Here is a 13,418-nt window from a genome sequence, read left to right as displayed (position 1 = left end):
AGAGCGAGCCTGAGAGTACAGTGACGATGGGGGAGTGGGACTCAGAATCATAAACTGATACAGCACAGAATGAAGCCATTGAGCCCATCGTGTGCTAGCTTTTAGAAGGAGCTATCCAATTAATCCGACACCCCTGTTCTTTGCTCGGGATTGGCTAGGGGTAGCAGAGTTTGAGATGTATATAACAGTCAGCTGCTTGGGTTTGCAGTCTGTCACCTCCCCAACACAGTGTGTGTGTGATGCAGCAGTCTGGATGTGCCGCTGCGTGTGTGTAAGTGTCACCTTACATCATGTACCTGTGTGGGGAGAGTGTGTTACCTTCCCTCTGCCAGGCAGTACTGTGGCCTCGGCGAGGCTGTGGGAATGCAGAGAGGGAGAGCTTGGAGCTCTCTCTGAACTGCTCCAACGCTAGTGGTCAGCACCATTGACGTCAATAGGGAGACGCAGATGTGGGGCTCGGATTTCCGCAAAGCAGCGAAAGAGAATCTACACAGACACACAGCTAGAGAGAGACAGACACACAGCTACAGAGAGAAAGACAGAGCGACACAGCTACAGAGAAAGACAGAGCGACACAGACACACAGCTACAGAGAGAGACAGCAAAACAGAGCTCCACACAGAGAGACAGCAAAACAGGGAGAGAGACAGCTCCACAGAGAGACAGCCAGCTTCACAGAGAGAGCTCTGCAGAGTAAAACAGATCAGCTCTCTAGAGAGAGAGAGAGATCTGCAGAAAATAGACAGAGCTCTACTGAGAGAGAAAGGGGTCTCAATCCAGAGGGTCGCTATAGTTTCAGCAAATCACAGCCATGGCTGGAAGGAGTACGGGTTGAAGCGAGTACCAAGTTGACTCCTTCGCAACTATCGAGAGCTCCTGTGTCTGAATGTAGGAGCGGAGAAAGAGGGTAAGCTGCCGAGAGGGGAAGGAGAGAGAGAGCAGCACTGAGCACCGCACTGCAGGTGAGTTGGATTTTCTCATGTCCTCATGTCGTTGCTGCTTCCACACAGGCAGCTCGGAGTTTGTTTGTATGAAGTTGCAGAGCAGCATGAAGACGCAGAAACTGGCCTTCCTCCCTCTCCCTGCTCCCTGTGTGAAATATTGCCAACCCCCTCCCCCGGGCTCAGGTTTCCGGAATGCATTGAGTAGATGTTTTGTGAAAAGTTAGTTGCCTCTTCAATGCAGAGGGGGGTGGGTTATTGAGGGGATTGACGGAATAGATCTCCAGTCAGGAACCGCTTGCGGATTTAAATCATTGAACTGAAAGAGTATAAACAGATTGTGGAGATTAGGCAGAGAGTTCAGCAGCAGAGGGAAGGCTGGGCTGGGTTTAAACATGTCACAGGGTTCCACACAAACATCTTGACATTTGCTGCATTCTCTCCAGGTCCTGGGAAAGTGAGTGAGTCTCCAGCTCTCGCCTATTTCCCTCCATCTTCACGGATGATCAGGAAGGCTTGTGCAGAATAAGGAGCAGCATCGAGAAACATGGCAGGACACAGATCCTGCTGCGATGGCAAGATCGCCGGTCTGTACGACCTGGACAAGACCCTGGGGAAGGGGCACTACGCCGTGGTGAAGTTAGCCCGACACGTCTTCACCGGGGAGAAAGTGGCCGTCAAAGTGATCGACAAGACCAAGCTGGACAAGTCCGCCACCGGGCACCTCCTGCAGGAGGTGCGCTGCATGAAGCTGGTGCAGCACCCCAATGTGGTCAGGCTGTACGAGGTGATCGACACCCAGACCAAGCTCTACCTGATCCTGGAGCTGGGGGACGGGGGCGACATGTTCGACTACATCATGAACCACGAGAGGGGTCTCTCCGAGGACCAAGCCAAGACCTACTTTGCCCAGATCGTGCACGCCATCTCCTACTGCCACAAGTTGCATGTGGTGCACCGGGACCTGAAGCCGGAGAACGTGGTCTTCTTCAAGGAGCAAGGGGTGGTCAAACTGACCGACTTCGGCTTTAGTAACCGCTTCCAGCCCGGCAAGATGCTGACCACCAGCTGTGGCTCGCTGGCTTACTCAGCCCCGGAGATCTTACTGGGAGATGAATATGATGCCCCTGCAGTGGGTGAGTACACTCGCACCTACACACCCGCACCTACACACCCACACCCCACACACACACCCCCCCCACACACACACACACACACCCACACACCCATACACACACCCCCACACACATACCCCCACACCACATACACACACCCCACACACACCCCCACACCCCACACACACACACCCACACCCCCCTCCCCCACACACACACCCATACACACACTCCCACACCCACACACACACCCCCACACCCCACACACACAACCCCACCCACCCCCACACCCACACCCACACCCCCACACCCCATACACATACACACACACACCCACCCCCACACACACATACACACACACAGCCCACACATACATACACACACACCCCCACACACACACACCCCTGCGCGCGCACACCCCCCCCCCCATACACACACACACCCTTCCGCCGTACATACACTCCTCCCCCCCATACATATACTCCTCCCCCCCCCCCCCCCCCGCATACATACACTTTCTCCCCCCCCCCTCCTCCCACGTATATACACACACACAAACACACACCTGGCAATGTCACTGGCCCCCATGTCAAAATGCACCCTTTGGGTAGCCTGGAAATCCGCATTTTATTCCGGAAATGTTTTTAAATTCCCCCCAGGAAAGGGTACAGTAGCCTGCCACAACCAGTTAACCATCAATGTACAAGCTGTGTACACCGCAGTCACTGGGCGATAGGACACTAGCTGGAAAATGCAGAACCCAGATTTGCTCAGTGAGCATTCCTTTAATGACACACACACAGGAATGTAGAAAGATGAATGGGAAGCCTGCTGCCAATCTTCTTCAGCCAATCAAGAGACTGAATCCTTTGTAGTAAAATGGGAAGTTGGATGAAAATTCTGAATTGTTGGGCATTCGTTCAATGTGGGCTGGTTAGCATTGGAGTGAAGATTGGGGGGGGGGGTGCAGTGTGGGCTGATTAGCATTGGGGTGAAGATTTGAAGGGGAATGGGGTTCCTGTCTCCTGATCAGTAAACCCCCAAGCTGCAGTCATCACATTTAAAGGGACACTCTCTTGGGGGAGCGCTTCATGAAGCTTTTTTGCTCCATTTTACACACACCTGACTGTAAATTGCAACACTTTAGCACATAATTGACGTGAAAGTAATATCAGTATTTCTATTGTCTTCACCCCTCACCAGATAGCCCACTTTTCACAAAGCTCTTTTTAAAAAGTGCCAGTGGCTATTTTGACAGATTTGCACCAGGAACGTTGAGCCCCATGACAAATGGGCAATGAGTGTAACCCAGTCATGCTTTGTACACAAGCAGCACTTTAAGGGATAAGTGAAGAGAATCCTGGATGATTCCTCTTCATCCTTCCCTTGCCTCTCGTGTGTAAGCCTTTTCAATGATGACCTTCAGGAGTTGTGCTGGTGCTCATTTGCAGGCCTTTACTGAGGCTCAGCATAGAATCATGTGATGCCTAAGGAGGTCACTTGGCCCATCATTCCTGTGCCAGAGAGGGTGATCCAATTAGTCCCACTCTCTGCTCCTTCTGTACTTAAGATATTGTAAATGGATTGACCAGCTGTAGCAATACATAGGCTACTGATGCAAGGACACTGATTATGATTTATTCACAGAGATTGATAAAGGTATACTTCTGTGCTGTACTTAAGGGATAATCACCTGATTTTTCCCACTTGGATTTGGAAGATGCTGTATTATTATGCATTTCTTTAATATCAGTAGCACAATTGATAAACGGCGAGGTAAATTTCTTCTTTAGTGTAATGTCCAAAACAAGTAATATGGAGTGACAGTCTGCAGCTGGAGGTTGCAGGTTTCTTTTCACACTGAGCAGCGTTACATATGCTTTCATGCAGTGCATTCATAAAGTGCAAACAAAATGACCTCTGCCTTGACACTGATGGGCTATGTTCATGCAGAAAGACCATGGTGTGAAACAATCACACTAACACGGATGCATTCGGGGGTAAGTTAAGTGTGCCTCTCTGAGGTTGGGATTAAGACACAAGGTGGGGAGAGGAGAGAGAGAAAAGTAGAGGAGGGAGCTTTACTTCATCATCCTAGACCTGCCACTGGGGATACTGAATTCTCGTTCTCTGCAGTGCCAGAACTAGGAAAGTGGACCCCTCACTCAGCCTGAACATTCCATAGTTTGAACACAAAATCTACCAAAAAGCCAAAATTCATAACAAAATGGACGAACTGCCTTGTCAGCCTCTGCTCTTGGCATCCTGCTTGGGAAGACAGCACGAGCCCTCCATCCCATGATTCCATGGGCCAGGCTCCAACTGTTTAAATGACCCTGAGTGGCTGAGTCATTTCTCAGAAAGAGCATCGCTCTTAATGAGGATTTTCTGTAAGTTTGTCAGATTGTTATATTCAAACATCTTAAAACATGGGCATGCATGTGAATAAATACAAGGTTATATTTCTGATAAGCTGGAAAGATATTAAATGGCAGCAGGATGTCAGCCAGGGAGATTTTGTTCCTGCCCCCAGATTCTGGACGTGAATTGCAGTGGTCATCAGGAAGAGGGACAATCTGTTTTGATGCCCAAGTTGGCTTGAACCAGTATTAATAACATTACATAAAATAATTGTGAACTTATTAATAACATTGCAGTAAAATCATTGTGGATTTTATTAATAACATTACAGTAAAATATTGTGAACTTTATTAATAACATACATTAAAATCATTGTGAACTTATTAATAACATAAAACCATTGTGAACTTATTAATATTACATAAAATTGTGAACTTGTTAACATTACATTAAATAATTATGAATTTATTAATAACATTACAGTAAAATCATTGTGAACTTATTTACATAAAAATATACTTAATGGAAATTGTTCTTTACACACAGAAATTATAAAGTTTTAATTGTCCAAGCAAAAAATGATTGAAATACTCAGCAGTTTAGACAGCATCCGTGGAGTTAACCTTTCAGGTTCAATAACCTTTTGGTGCAACGTTAGTCTTCAACCTGAAATATTAGCTCTGCCTCTCTCTCCACAGGGGCCTCCCGGGCTTTTAAGGATTCCTTTGGCTTTATTTCAGGTTTCCAGCATCTCCAGTATTTTGTTTTTGTCTTCTTAAATATGTACAAGATTTTACAAGCCTTTTAAGTGAACATGCGATTAGACTTTAAGGTCCATTCATTTTCTGCATGCAGTCAAAATCGATTATGTTGAAATGTTTGTGAGTTGTTACCTGAAATAGTTCCTTAGGCGTTTACCATTAACTGAACAGAGTTGGTTTAGCATAGGGAAGGGGAGTTTAACACAGGCCCATAATAGAACAATATGCTGACACTGTCCCACTGTCTCATGGAGATAAATTAAGTAAATGCTCCCTTGTTGAACTGAGGACTTTGTGAGCGCAAATCACAGCTGTTGAATTTCACTACGCCTCCTGCTGTAGCTGTACAGTCTATATATTTGGCATGGGTTTTCTCCTCTCCTTTTAGTTTAGAATTCCAGTTTATGGATGTATAAACATAACCTTGAGCTCATCCAAAACTCCACTACCCACATCCTAACCTGCACTGAGTCCCACTCACTCACCCATCCTCCCTGTGCTCACTGACATGCATTGGCTCTCAAATTTGAAATTCTCAGTCTTGTGTTCAAATTGCTCCATGGCCGTGCCTCTCTCAATCTCTGTAACTTCTTACAACCTTCCAATTCTTTTGTGCATTGCCACTACTTTCGTTCCACCATTGATAGTTGGACCTTAAGCTGTGTAGGTCCTAAGTTGTAGCACTCCCTCCATAAACCTCTCCAGCGTTCCCTCCTGCTTTAAGAAATTCCGTGATACCTACCTCTTTGACAAAGCTTTTGGTCTCCAGTCCTAATGCCTCCTTTTATGAATTGGTATCAGATTCTATTTTTGTCTGATTATGCTTCTGTCAAGCAGCTTGTGACATTTTACCATGTTAAAGGAGCTACATAAATGCTGGTTATTGGTGTCGCGATCAGAGACACAGCGACATTGTTTTACAGGCTGTGCTGTATTTGCATGGAAGCAGATCTGCCCAAATTCAGTAGACTCATTTCTTTCTGGAAACAACGGGCAGTTATGTAATGAGCAAGCTGGCCTGGAGCCAGATTTTGGCAAAGCCTGACTTGCAGTAGCTGAAAGTCTCTGTCCTCCTTTGTGCTGGATGCATAGTAATGATAACCGTCCAATTACTTCCTGAAGCTACTTCAATGTGACCTCCATCTTTCTGTGCTAACGCTGAAATGCTTCTCAGCTCTGTTCTTCTCTACACAGTAAGAAGTCTCACAACACCAGGTTAAAGTCCAACAGGTTTATTTGGTAGCAAATACCATTAGCTTTCGGAGCACTGCTCCTTCGTCAGATGGAGTGGAAATGTGCTCTCAAACAGTGCAAACAGACACAAAATCAAGTTGCAGAATACTGATTAGAATGCGAATCCTACAGCCAACCAGGTCTTAAAGGTACAGACAATGTGGGTGGAGGGAACATTAAACACAGGTTAAAGAAATGTGTATTGTCTCCAGACAGAACAGCTAGTGAGATTCTACAAGCCCAGGAGGCCAGCTGTGGGGGTTACTGATAATGTGACATAAATCCAACATCCCAGTTTAGGCCGTCCTCATGTGTGCGGAACTTGGCTATCAGCTTCTGCTCAGCGACTCTGCGCTGTCGTGTGTCGTGAAGGCCGCCTTGGAGAACGCTTACCTGAAGATCCAAGGCTGAATGCCCGTGACTGCTGAAGTGCTCCCCCACAGGAAGAGAACAGTCTTGCCTGGTGATTGTCAAGCGGTGTTCATTCATCCGTTGTCGTAGTGTCTGCATGGTTTCCCCAATGAACCGGAACAGCAGACAGAGAGATCCGCAGTGCAACCGAAGAGGAAAGAGTCGAATTGGACTCCTCCGGAAGGCCGCTGCCCTCGACTTGACATGTATGCCCAAGCCACCAGGAGGTGCGTCAACACCAAATTCATCAGCCGCACTCACAAGACAGCCCCGAACATCACCCAAGCACAACGCAACGCCATCCACGCTCTCAAGACCAACCGCAGCATTGTCATCAAACCAGCAGACAAAGGAGGGGCCATCGTCATACTGAACAGAACGGATTACTGCAAAGAAGTGTACCGACAACTGAACAACGAGGAACACTACAAGACAGTTACCCACAGATCCGACCAAAGAACACACCCGTCAACTCAACACTCTGATCAAAACCTTTGATCCGGACCTTCAAAACACCCTCCGTGCTCTCATCCCACGTACTCCACGCGTTGGAGATCTCTACTGCCTCCCAAAGATACACAAGGCAAACACACCCGGCCGTCCCATCGTTTCAGGCAATGGAACCCTGTGCGAGAACCTCTCCGGCTATGTCGAGGGCATCTTGAAACCCATTGTACAAAGAACACCCAGCTTTTGTCACGACACTACAGACTTCCTCCAGAAACTCAGCACACATGGAGCAGTTGAACCAGGAGCATTCCTCGTCGCAATGGATGTCTCGGCACTCTCCCCCAGCATCCCCCACGATGCTGGCATTGCTGCAACGGCCTCCGTACTCAATGCCGTCAACTGCCAGTTTTCAGATGCAATTTACAACTCATCCGCTTCATCCTGGACCACAATGTCTTCACCTTCAACAACCAGTTCTTTATCCAGACACACGGAACAGCCATGGGGACCAAATTCGCACCTCAATATGCCAACATCTTCATGCACAGGTTCGAACAAGACTTCTTCACCGCACAGGACCTTCAACCGATGCTATACACTAGATACATCGATGATATTTTTTCCTTGGGAGTCATGGTGAGCAATCACTGAAACAACTATATGATGACATCAACAAGTTCCATCCCACCATCAGACTCACCATGGACTACTCTCCGGAATCGGTTGCATTCTTGGACACATGCATCTCCATTAAGGACGGTCACCTCAGCACCTCACTGTACCGCAAGCCCACGGATAGCCTCATGATGCTCCACTTCTCCAGCTTCCAACCTAAACACGTTAAAGAAGCCATCCCCTACGGACAAGCCCTCCGAATACACAGGATCTGCACAGATGAGGAGGATTGCAACAGACATCTCCAGATGCTGAAAGATGCCCTATGAGGGATATGGCGCTCGACTCATCGATCAACAGTTCCGACGCGCCACAGCGAAAAACCGCACCAACCTCCTCAGAACACAAACATGGGACACGGTGGACAGAGTACCCTTCGTCGTCCAGTACTTCCCCGGAGCGGAGAAGCTACGGCATCTCCTCCGGAGCCTTCAACATGTCATTGATAAAGACAAACATCTCGCCAAGGCCATCCCCACACCCCCACTTCTTGCCTTCAAACAACCGCGCAACCTCAAACAGACCATTGTCCGCAGCAAACTATCCAGCCTTCAGGAGAACAGTGACCACGACACCACACAACCCTGCCACAGCAACCTCTGCAAGACGTGCCGGATCATCGACACGGATGCCATCATCTCACGTGAGAACACCATCTACCAGGTACACGGTACCTACTCTTGCAACTCGGCCAACGTTGTCTACCTGATACGCTGCAGGAAAGGATGTCCCGAGGCATGGTACATTGGGGAAACCATGCAGACACTACGACAACGGATGAATGAACACCGCTCGACAATCACCAGGCAAGACTGTTCTCTTCCTGTGGGGGAGCACTTCAGCAGTCACGGGCATTCAGCCTTGGATCTTCAGGTAAGCGTTCTCCAAGGCGGCCTTCACGACACACGACAGCGCAGAGTCGCTGAGCAGAAACTGATAGCCAAGTTCCGCACACATGAGGACGGCCTAAACTGGGATGTTGGATTTATGTCACATTATCAGTAACCCCCACAGCTTGCCTCCTGAGCTTGTAGAATCTCACTAGCTGTTCTGTCTGGAGACAATACACATTTCTTTAACCTGTGTTTAATGTTCCCTCCACCCACATTGTCTGTACCTTTAAGACCTGGCTGGCTGTAGGATTTGCATTCTAATCAGTATTCTGCAACTTGATTTTGTGTCTGTTTGCACTGTTTGAGAGCACATTTCCACTCAATCTGATGAAGGAGCAGTGCTCCGAAAGCTAATGGTATTTGCTACCAAATAAACCTGTTGGACTTTAACCTGGTGTTGTGAGACTTCTTACCGTGTTCACCCCAGTCCAACGCCGGCATCTCCACATCTTCTCTGCACAGCCAACTTATCAGTCATCAAATGCAGTTCTCTATTCCATATAACAAAGGCAGCTCAATTATAAATCAATTCTTTTTCAAAAGAATTGCCTTTTTCCAAGACAGCCAGTTTGGATACGATCTGGTTTCTATACGCTTTGCTTTGACGTTTCTCATCTTCTAGCTTTTGGTTTGTCATGAAGCACTATGAGGTGCTGTGTTGTAGTTCCTCTAATTCACTTTCCTTACTATTGATGAGGTGAATCGTAGAATCCCCACAGTGCGGAAGAGACTATTCTGCCCACCAAGTCCGCACTGACTCTCTGACCCAGTTTTTTATCCCATCCCCATCCTTATCCCTGTAACCCCACACATTTACCAGGGCTAATCCATTTAACCTACATATCTAGGGCCACTAAGGAGCATTTTAGCATGGCCAATCCACCTAACCTGCACATCTTTGGACTGTGGGAGGAAACCGGAGCACCCGGAGGAAACCCACGCAGACACGGGGAGAAAGTGCAAACTCCACACAGTCACCCAAGGCCGGAATTGAACCCGGGTCCCTGGCGCTGTGAGGCCGCAGTGCTAATCATTCTGCCACTGTGCCGCCTGTGGGCATATGGAGGTCAGCTTTGAGTTTTAGCTTTGTTGAAATGATTTCTGATATGTATTTGAAAGGAGACCATGAAACATGCAACACACAGAAAAGCACCAGCAAAAAGAAAATCTGCTTTGTTTTCTCCCAGGACCTGCTCTCTTCCTGATCCCAGCCAACCCACTTTGGAGAGACCAGTTTGCTTCCCATTTCCTCTTCCCTCAACTGTTAGGAGGGAAGTTCAAGTCAGAAATATAAAGATACGCCCAAACTGTGGTTGCACAGCCTCCCAGGTATTTGTTTCAGTGAGGGCCTAAGCTGGATGCCTCCAATTCCTCTTGCACACGAGTGATAGCTAATACTGGGTAAGGCAGAAAGAAACCCTTAAAAAGGTCAAATGTTATCTTGTTTTTCTCCAGCTGCAGTTAACTCTAACAACATGCAGGCAACTTTACTTACTGTCATAGTCCAAGAGGCAGGAGGAACTGCCTTACTATAATGTAACGTCCAGCTGAGCTTTAGAGTGAGTGACGTTTCCAAAACAGAAAGCAGGAAATAAATGACTAAGTGGTGAATGTGTGTACAATAGCTGTAGTGTGGCCGCATGTCATTCATACCACTCATGCTATGCGCTTTAATTATCCATCAGCGGTGGCAATTCTCAGTCAGTTAGAGGTGATTGTGTGACAGTAGTAACCACATTCTTGTCTGCCTCAGCCTAGGGTAGAGTGTTGTAAGCTTCTTTAGAAAGACTTGCATTTATATAGTGCCTTTCACAACTTCAGAATGCCCGGGAGCTCTTGAAGCTAATGAAGTTCTTTAAATGTGTAGTCACCAGGCAGTGGTTAGAATATGGAACTTGCTACCAGGAGGAGCATTTGAGGTGTGGACGCATTTAACAATTGAAATTTATGCATTTAAGAAGAAGCTACGTGAAGGAGAAAGGAATAGAAGGATATTCTGATTAGATGAAGTAGGGTGAGAAGAAGCTTGTGCGACGAAAGCCACTTGGGCCACTGGTCTGTTTCTGTGCCATACATTCCATGTAAAACATGCAACAGATAATGTGCAGCCCCTTTGTCTACTTGAGTTTGTAAACATTAAATGTACTGCATTGGTTTAAAGGGCCGTGTTGCCATGTTGGAGCAATCTCTGCTTAAGCCTTCTGACTGAACTGCATCAGCATATATTTTGAGAAAGCAGGGGATCAGGTTATTGCTGAGTAAGTGCAGCTCGTTAACACTGTTGACAACTTTGTGGTGCTGAGCCAGAGAGGAAGCACCAAAGTAGCTGCACTGTGCTGCATTGGTCTGATATCAGCCAAAGTGACAAAAGGGGCTGATGTAATTAGACCCCAGTATCTCTGGGCTAGGGACAAATAAGTCTGAGCTCCTGCCCCGATCACTATCCAATGACACCTGCTAGAAAGTAAACATGGAACGTCAATCAAATTGGTCTCTGCTGCCAAAAGCTGATAGTTGAGCAGTTATTGAGGTGAAGACTAAGGGAATTTGGCATGTCAGCTCCGACTCTCTCCAACTTTTACAGATGCAGCATAGAAAGCATTCTTTCTGGTTGTATCACAGCTTGGTGTGGCTCCTACTCTGCCCAAGACCACAAAAACTACAAAAGGTCGTGAATGTAGCCCAATCCATCACGCAAACCAGCTCCCATCCATTGACTCTGTCTACACTTCCCGCTGCCTCGGCAAAGCAGCCAGCATAATTAAGGACCCCAGACATTCTCCCTTCCACCTTCTTCCGTCGGGAAAAAAAATACAAAAGTCTGAGGTCACGTACCAACCGACTCGAGAAAGCTTCTTCCCTGCTGCCGTCAGACTTTTGAATGGACCTACCTTGTATTAAGTTGATCTTTCTCTGCACCCTAGCTATAACTGTAACATTATATTCTGCACTCTCTCATTTCCTTCTCTATGAATGGTATGCTTTGTATAGCACGCAAGAAACAATACTTTTCATTGTATGCTAATACACGTGACAAATCAAATCAAAAGTGCAAGCCTGCACATAATGGAAACTCCGGGGCAATCAGCGCATTTGTGACAGGACAGTGCAGGCAGATCCTATCCTGGCTTTCCAAAGGGAATTGGATAAGCAGCTGTAGGGTAAACATTTGCAGGGCTGATGGGAGAGGGCGGGTGAGTGACTTGTTGTAGAGTTAGTACGGGATTGATGGGCTGAATGGTTACAGCGCAGAAGCAGACCAATCTATGATGATTCCATGGGGGGTGGGGTGGTGCAGGAAAAGCATAGGAAAAGGGAAAGGACACTTTGTGCCAATTCCTAATTGAACCAGGGAAGGATTGCAACTCTACTGCAATATTTTGACTTGTATTCTTCCCCCTCCTCCCAAATATTTGACAATCTCAATATCCTTTTCCCTTCAGGTAAATATGAAAATTGCACCCTGCCTGTAGGCACTGGTACTCTGTATAATCAGCTGTTTTTAAAAATCACCATTTCATTGCACCTCATTTTAATAAGTTTCCATATCACTCTTCACTGGGTGTAAGTCCACACTTTGGAACAAATCGTCACTAAATTGGAAATTCCTCCTGGTTCACGAGTGTTTGGTGTGGGGGACTGAAACTGCCTCATTGGTGCTACAGGGTTACCAAGAAGTCACATTATGGGTCCGAGGTGAGGCAAAAGTTTTCTTCACTCAACTGCGTTGTTCTGGACCTGAGAAACTGTGATGTTTATGTGACGTGTAAATGAATCAATGGTTCCACTGTGCTGAATGACCCTTGTTGCTCTTGTATGCTGATGGACACTGAGAGTTGTCCTTCGAACCCTGACTAATGAAACAGTGCTTTGATAGAGAGGCTAGAGGGTTATTAAACATTTACAATATTTAGGGCAATGGTTGAGGCATCTCTCCGCTTGCCCAAGGAACAGACTGTGGTTTTGGCAGTTGGGGGCATCTTAATTCATTGACCTGCAGATATGTGGAGGCAGTGATTTCTCTGCTCAGCTTCTGGTTGAGTTTGTGTTGACTCCCCCAACACAACGTTTGTGCAGAAAAAGCTAAAAATATTCAAACAGATGTCATTTTTAACTACCAGCGGAACTAAGACACAATCCAGCTGGCTTCTCCTCTTATCTATGTTTAACCACATTTTAATTTTTAACAATTTCCCCTTTGGTTCATGATGCATTTCCACAGTTTTGCTATCTGAGAGCATTGGCCCGTTTAAAACCACAGTGCTCCACAGAATGTAAAGTGATCCCCTGCTGTTGGTACGCAAGGGTGAGGAGGAGGTTCTGCACTCAGGGCTAGGTGAACCAGTAAAACCGAGATGTCACAATTGCTGGGATGGTTGACATTCATTGTTGCGTGCATCTAATTATGTGCAATAATTCATCATTAGGCTTGTCAGAAATTATCAGCTACTCCAATGGAGTTATAAATGATTTGTGACATTACAGATCTCCAGTAGCAGAGACTGAGCGATGAATTTGTCGAGATATTTCAGAGATAAAGCCTACAGGCTGGCGTGACTAGATTCTTTTCTGGCTTAT

At 46.8% G+C, this 13,418-nt stretch overlaps 1 protein-coding gene across 1 annotated transcript in view; it reads left to right on the top strand.

Moving 5' to 3' along the window:
* The first annotated feature begins 490 nt into the window (after window positions 1-490).
* snrkb (SNF related kinase b) overlaps window positions 491-13,418 on the top strand; it is a 136,785-nt gene continuing 123,857 nt past the window's right edge. The window contains exons 1-2 of the mRNA XM_078211039.1: window positions 491-962; window positions 1,388-2,077. Coding sequence (XP_078067165.1) covers window positions 1,489-2,077 — 589 coding nt within the window. The 5' untranslated portion in view covers window positions 491-962; window positions 1,388-1,488. The remainder of the gene's footprint in view (window positions 963-1,387; window positions 2,078-13,418) is intronic.

Source organism: Mustelus asterias, chromosome 4 (genome assembly GCF_964213995.1).
Source record: "Mustelus asterias chromosome 4, sMusAst1.hap1.1, whole genome shotgun sequence".
Taxonomy (NCBI): Eukaryota; Metazoa; Chordata; class Chondrichthyes; order Carcharhiniformes; family Triakidae; genus Mustelus; species Mustelus asterias.
The sequence above is the reverse complement of the archived record's forward strand: the minus strand, read 5'-3'. Positions and strand labels throughout refer to the sequence as shown.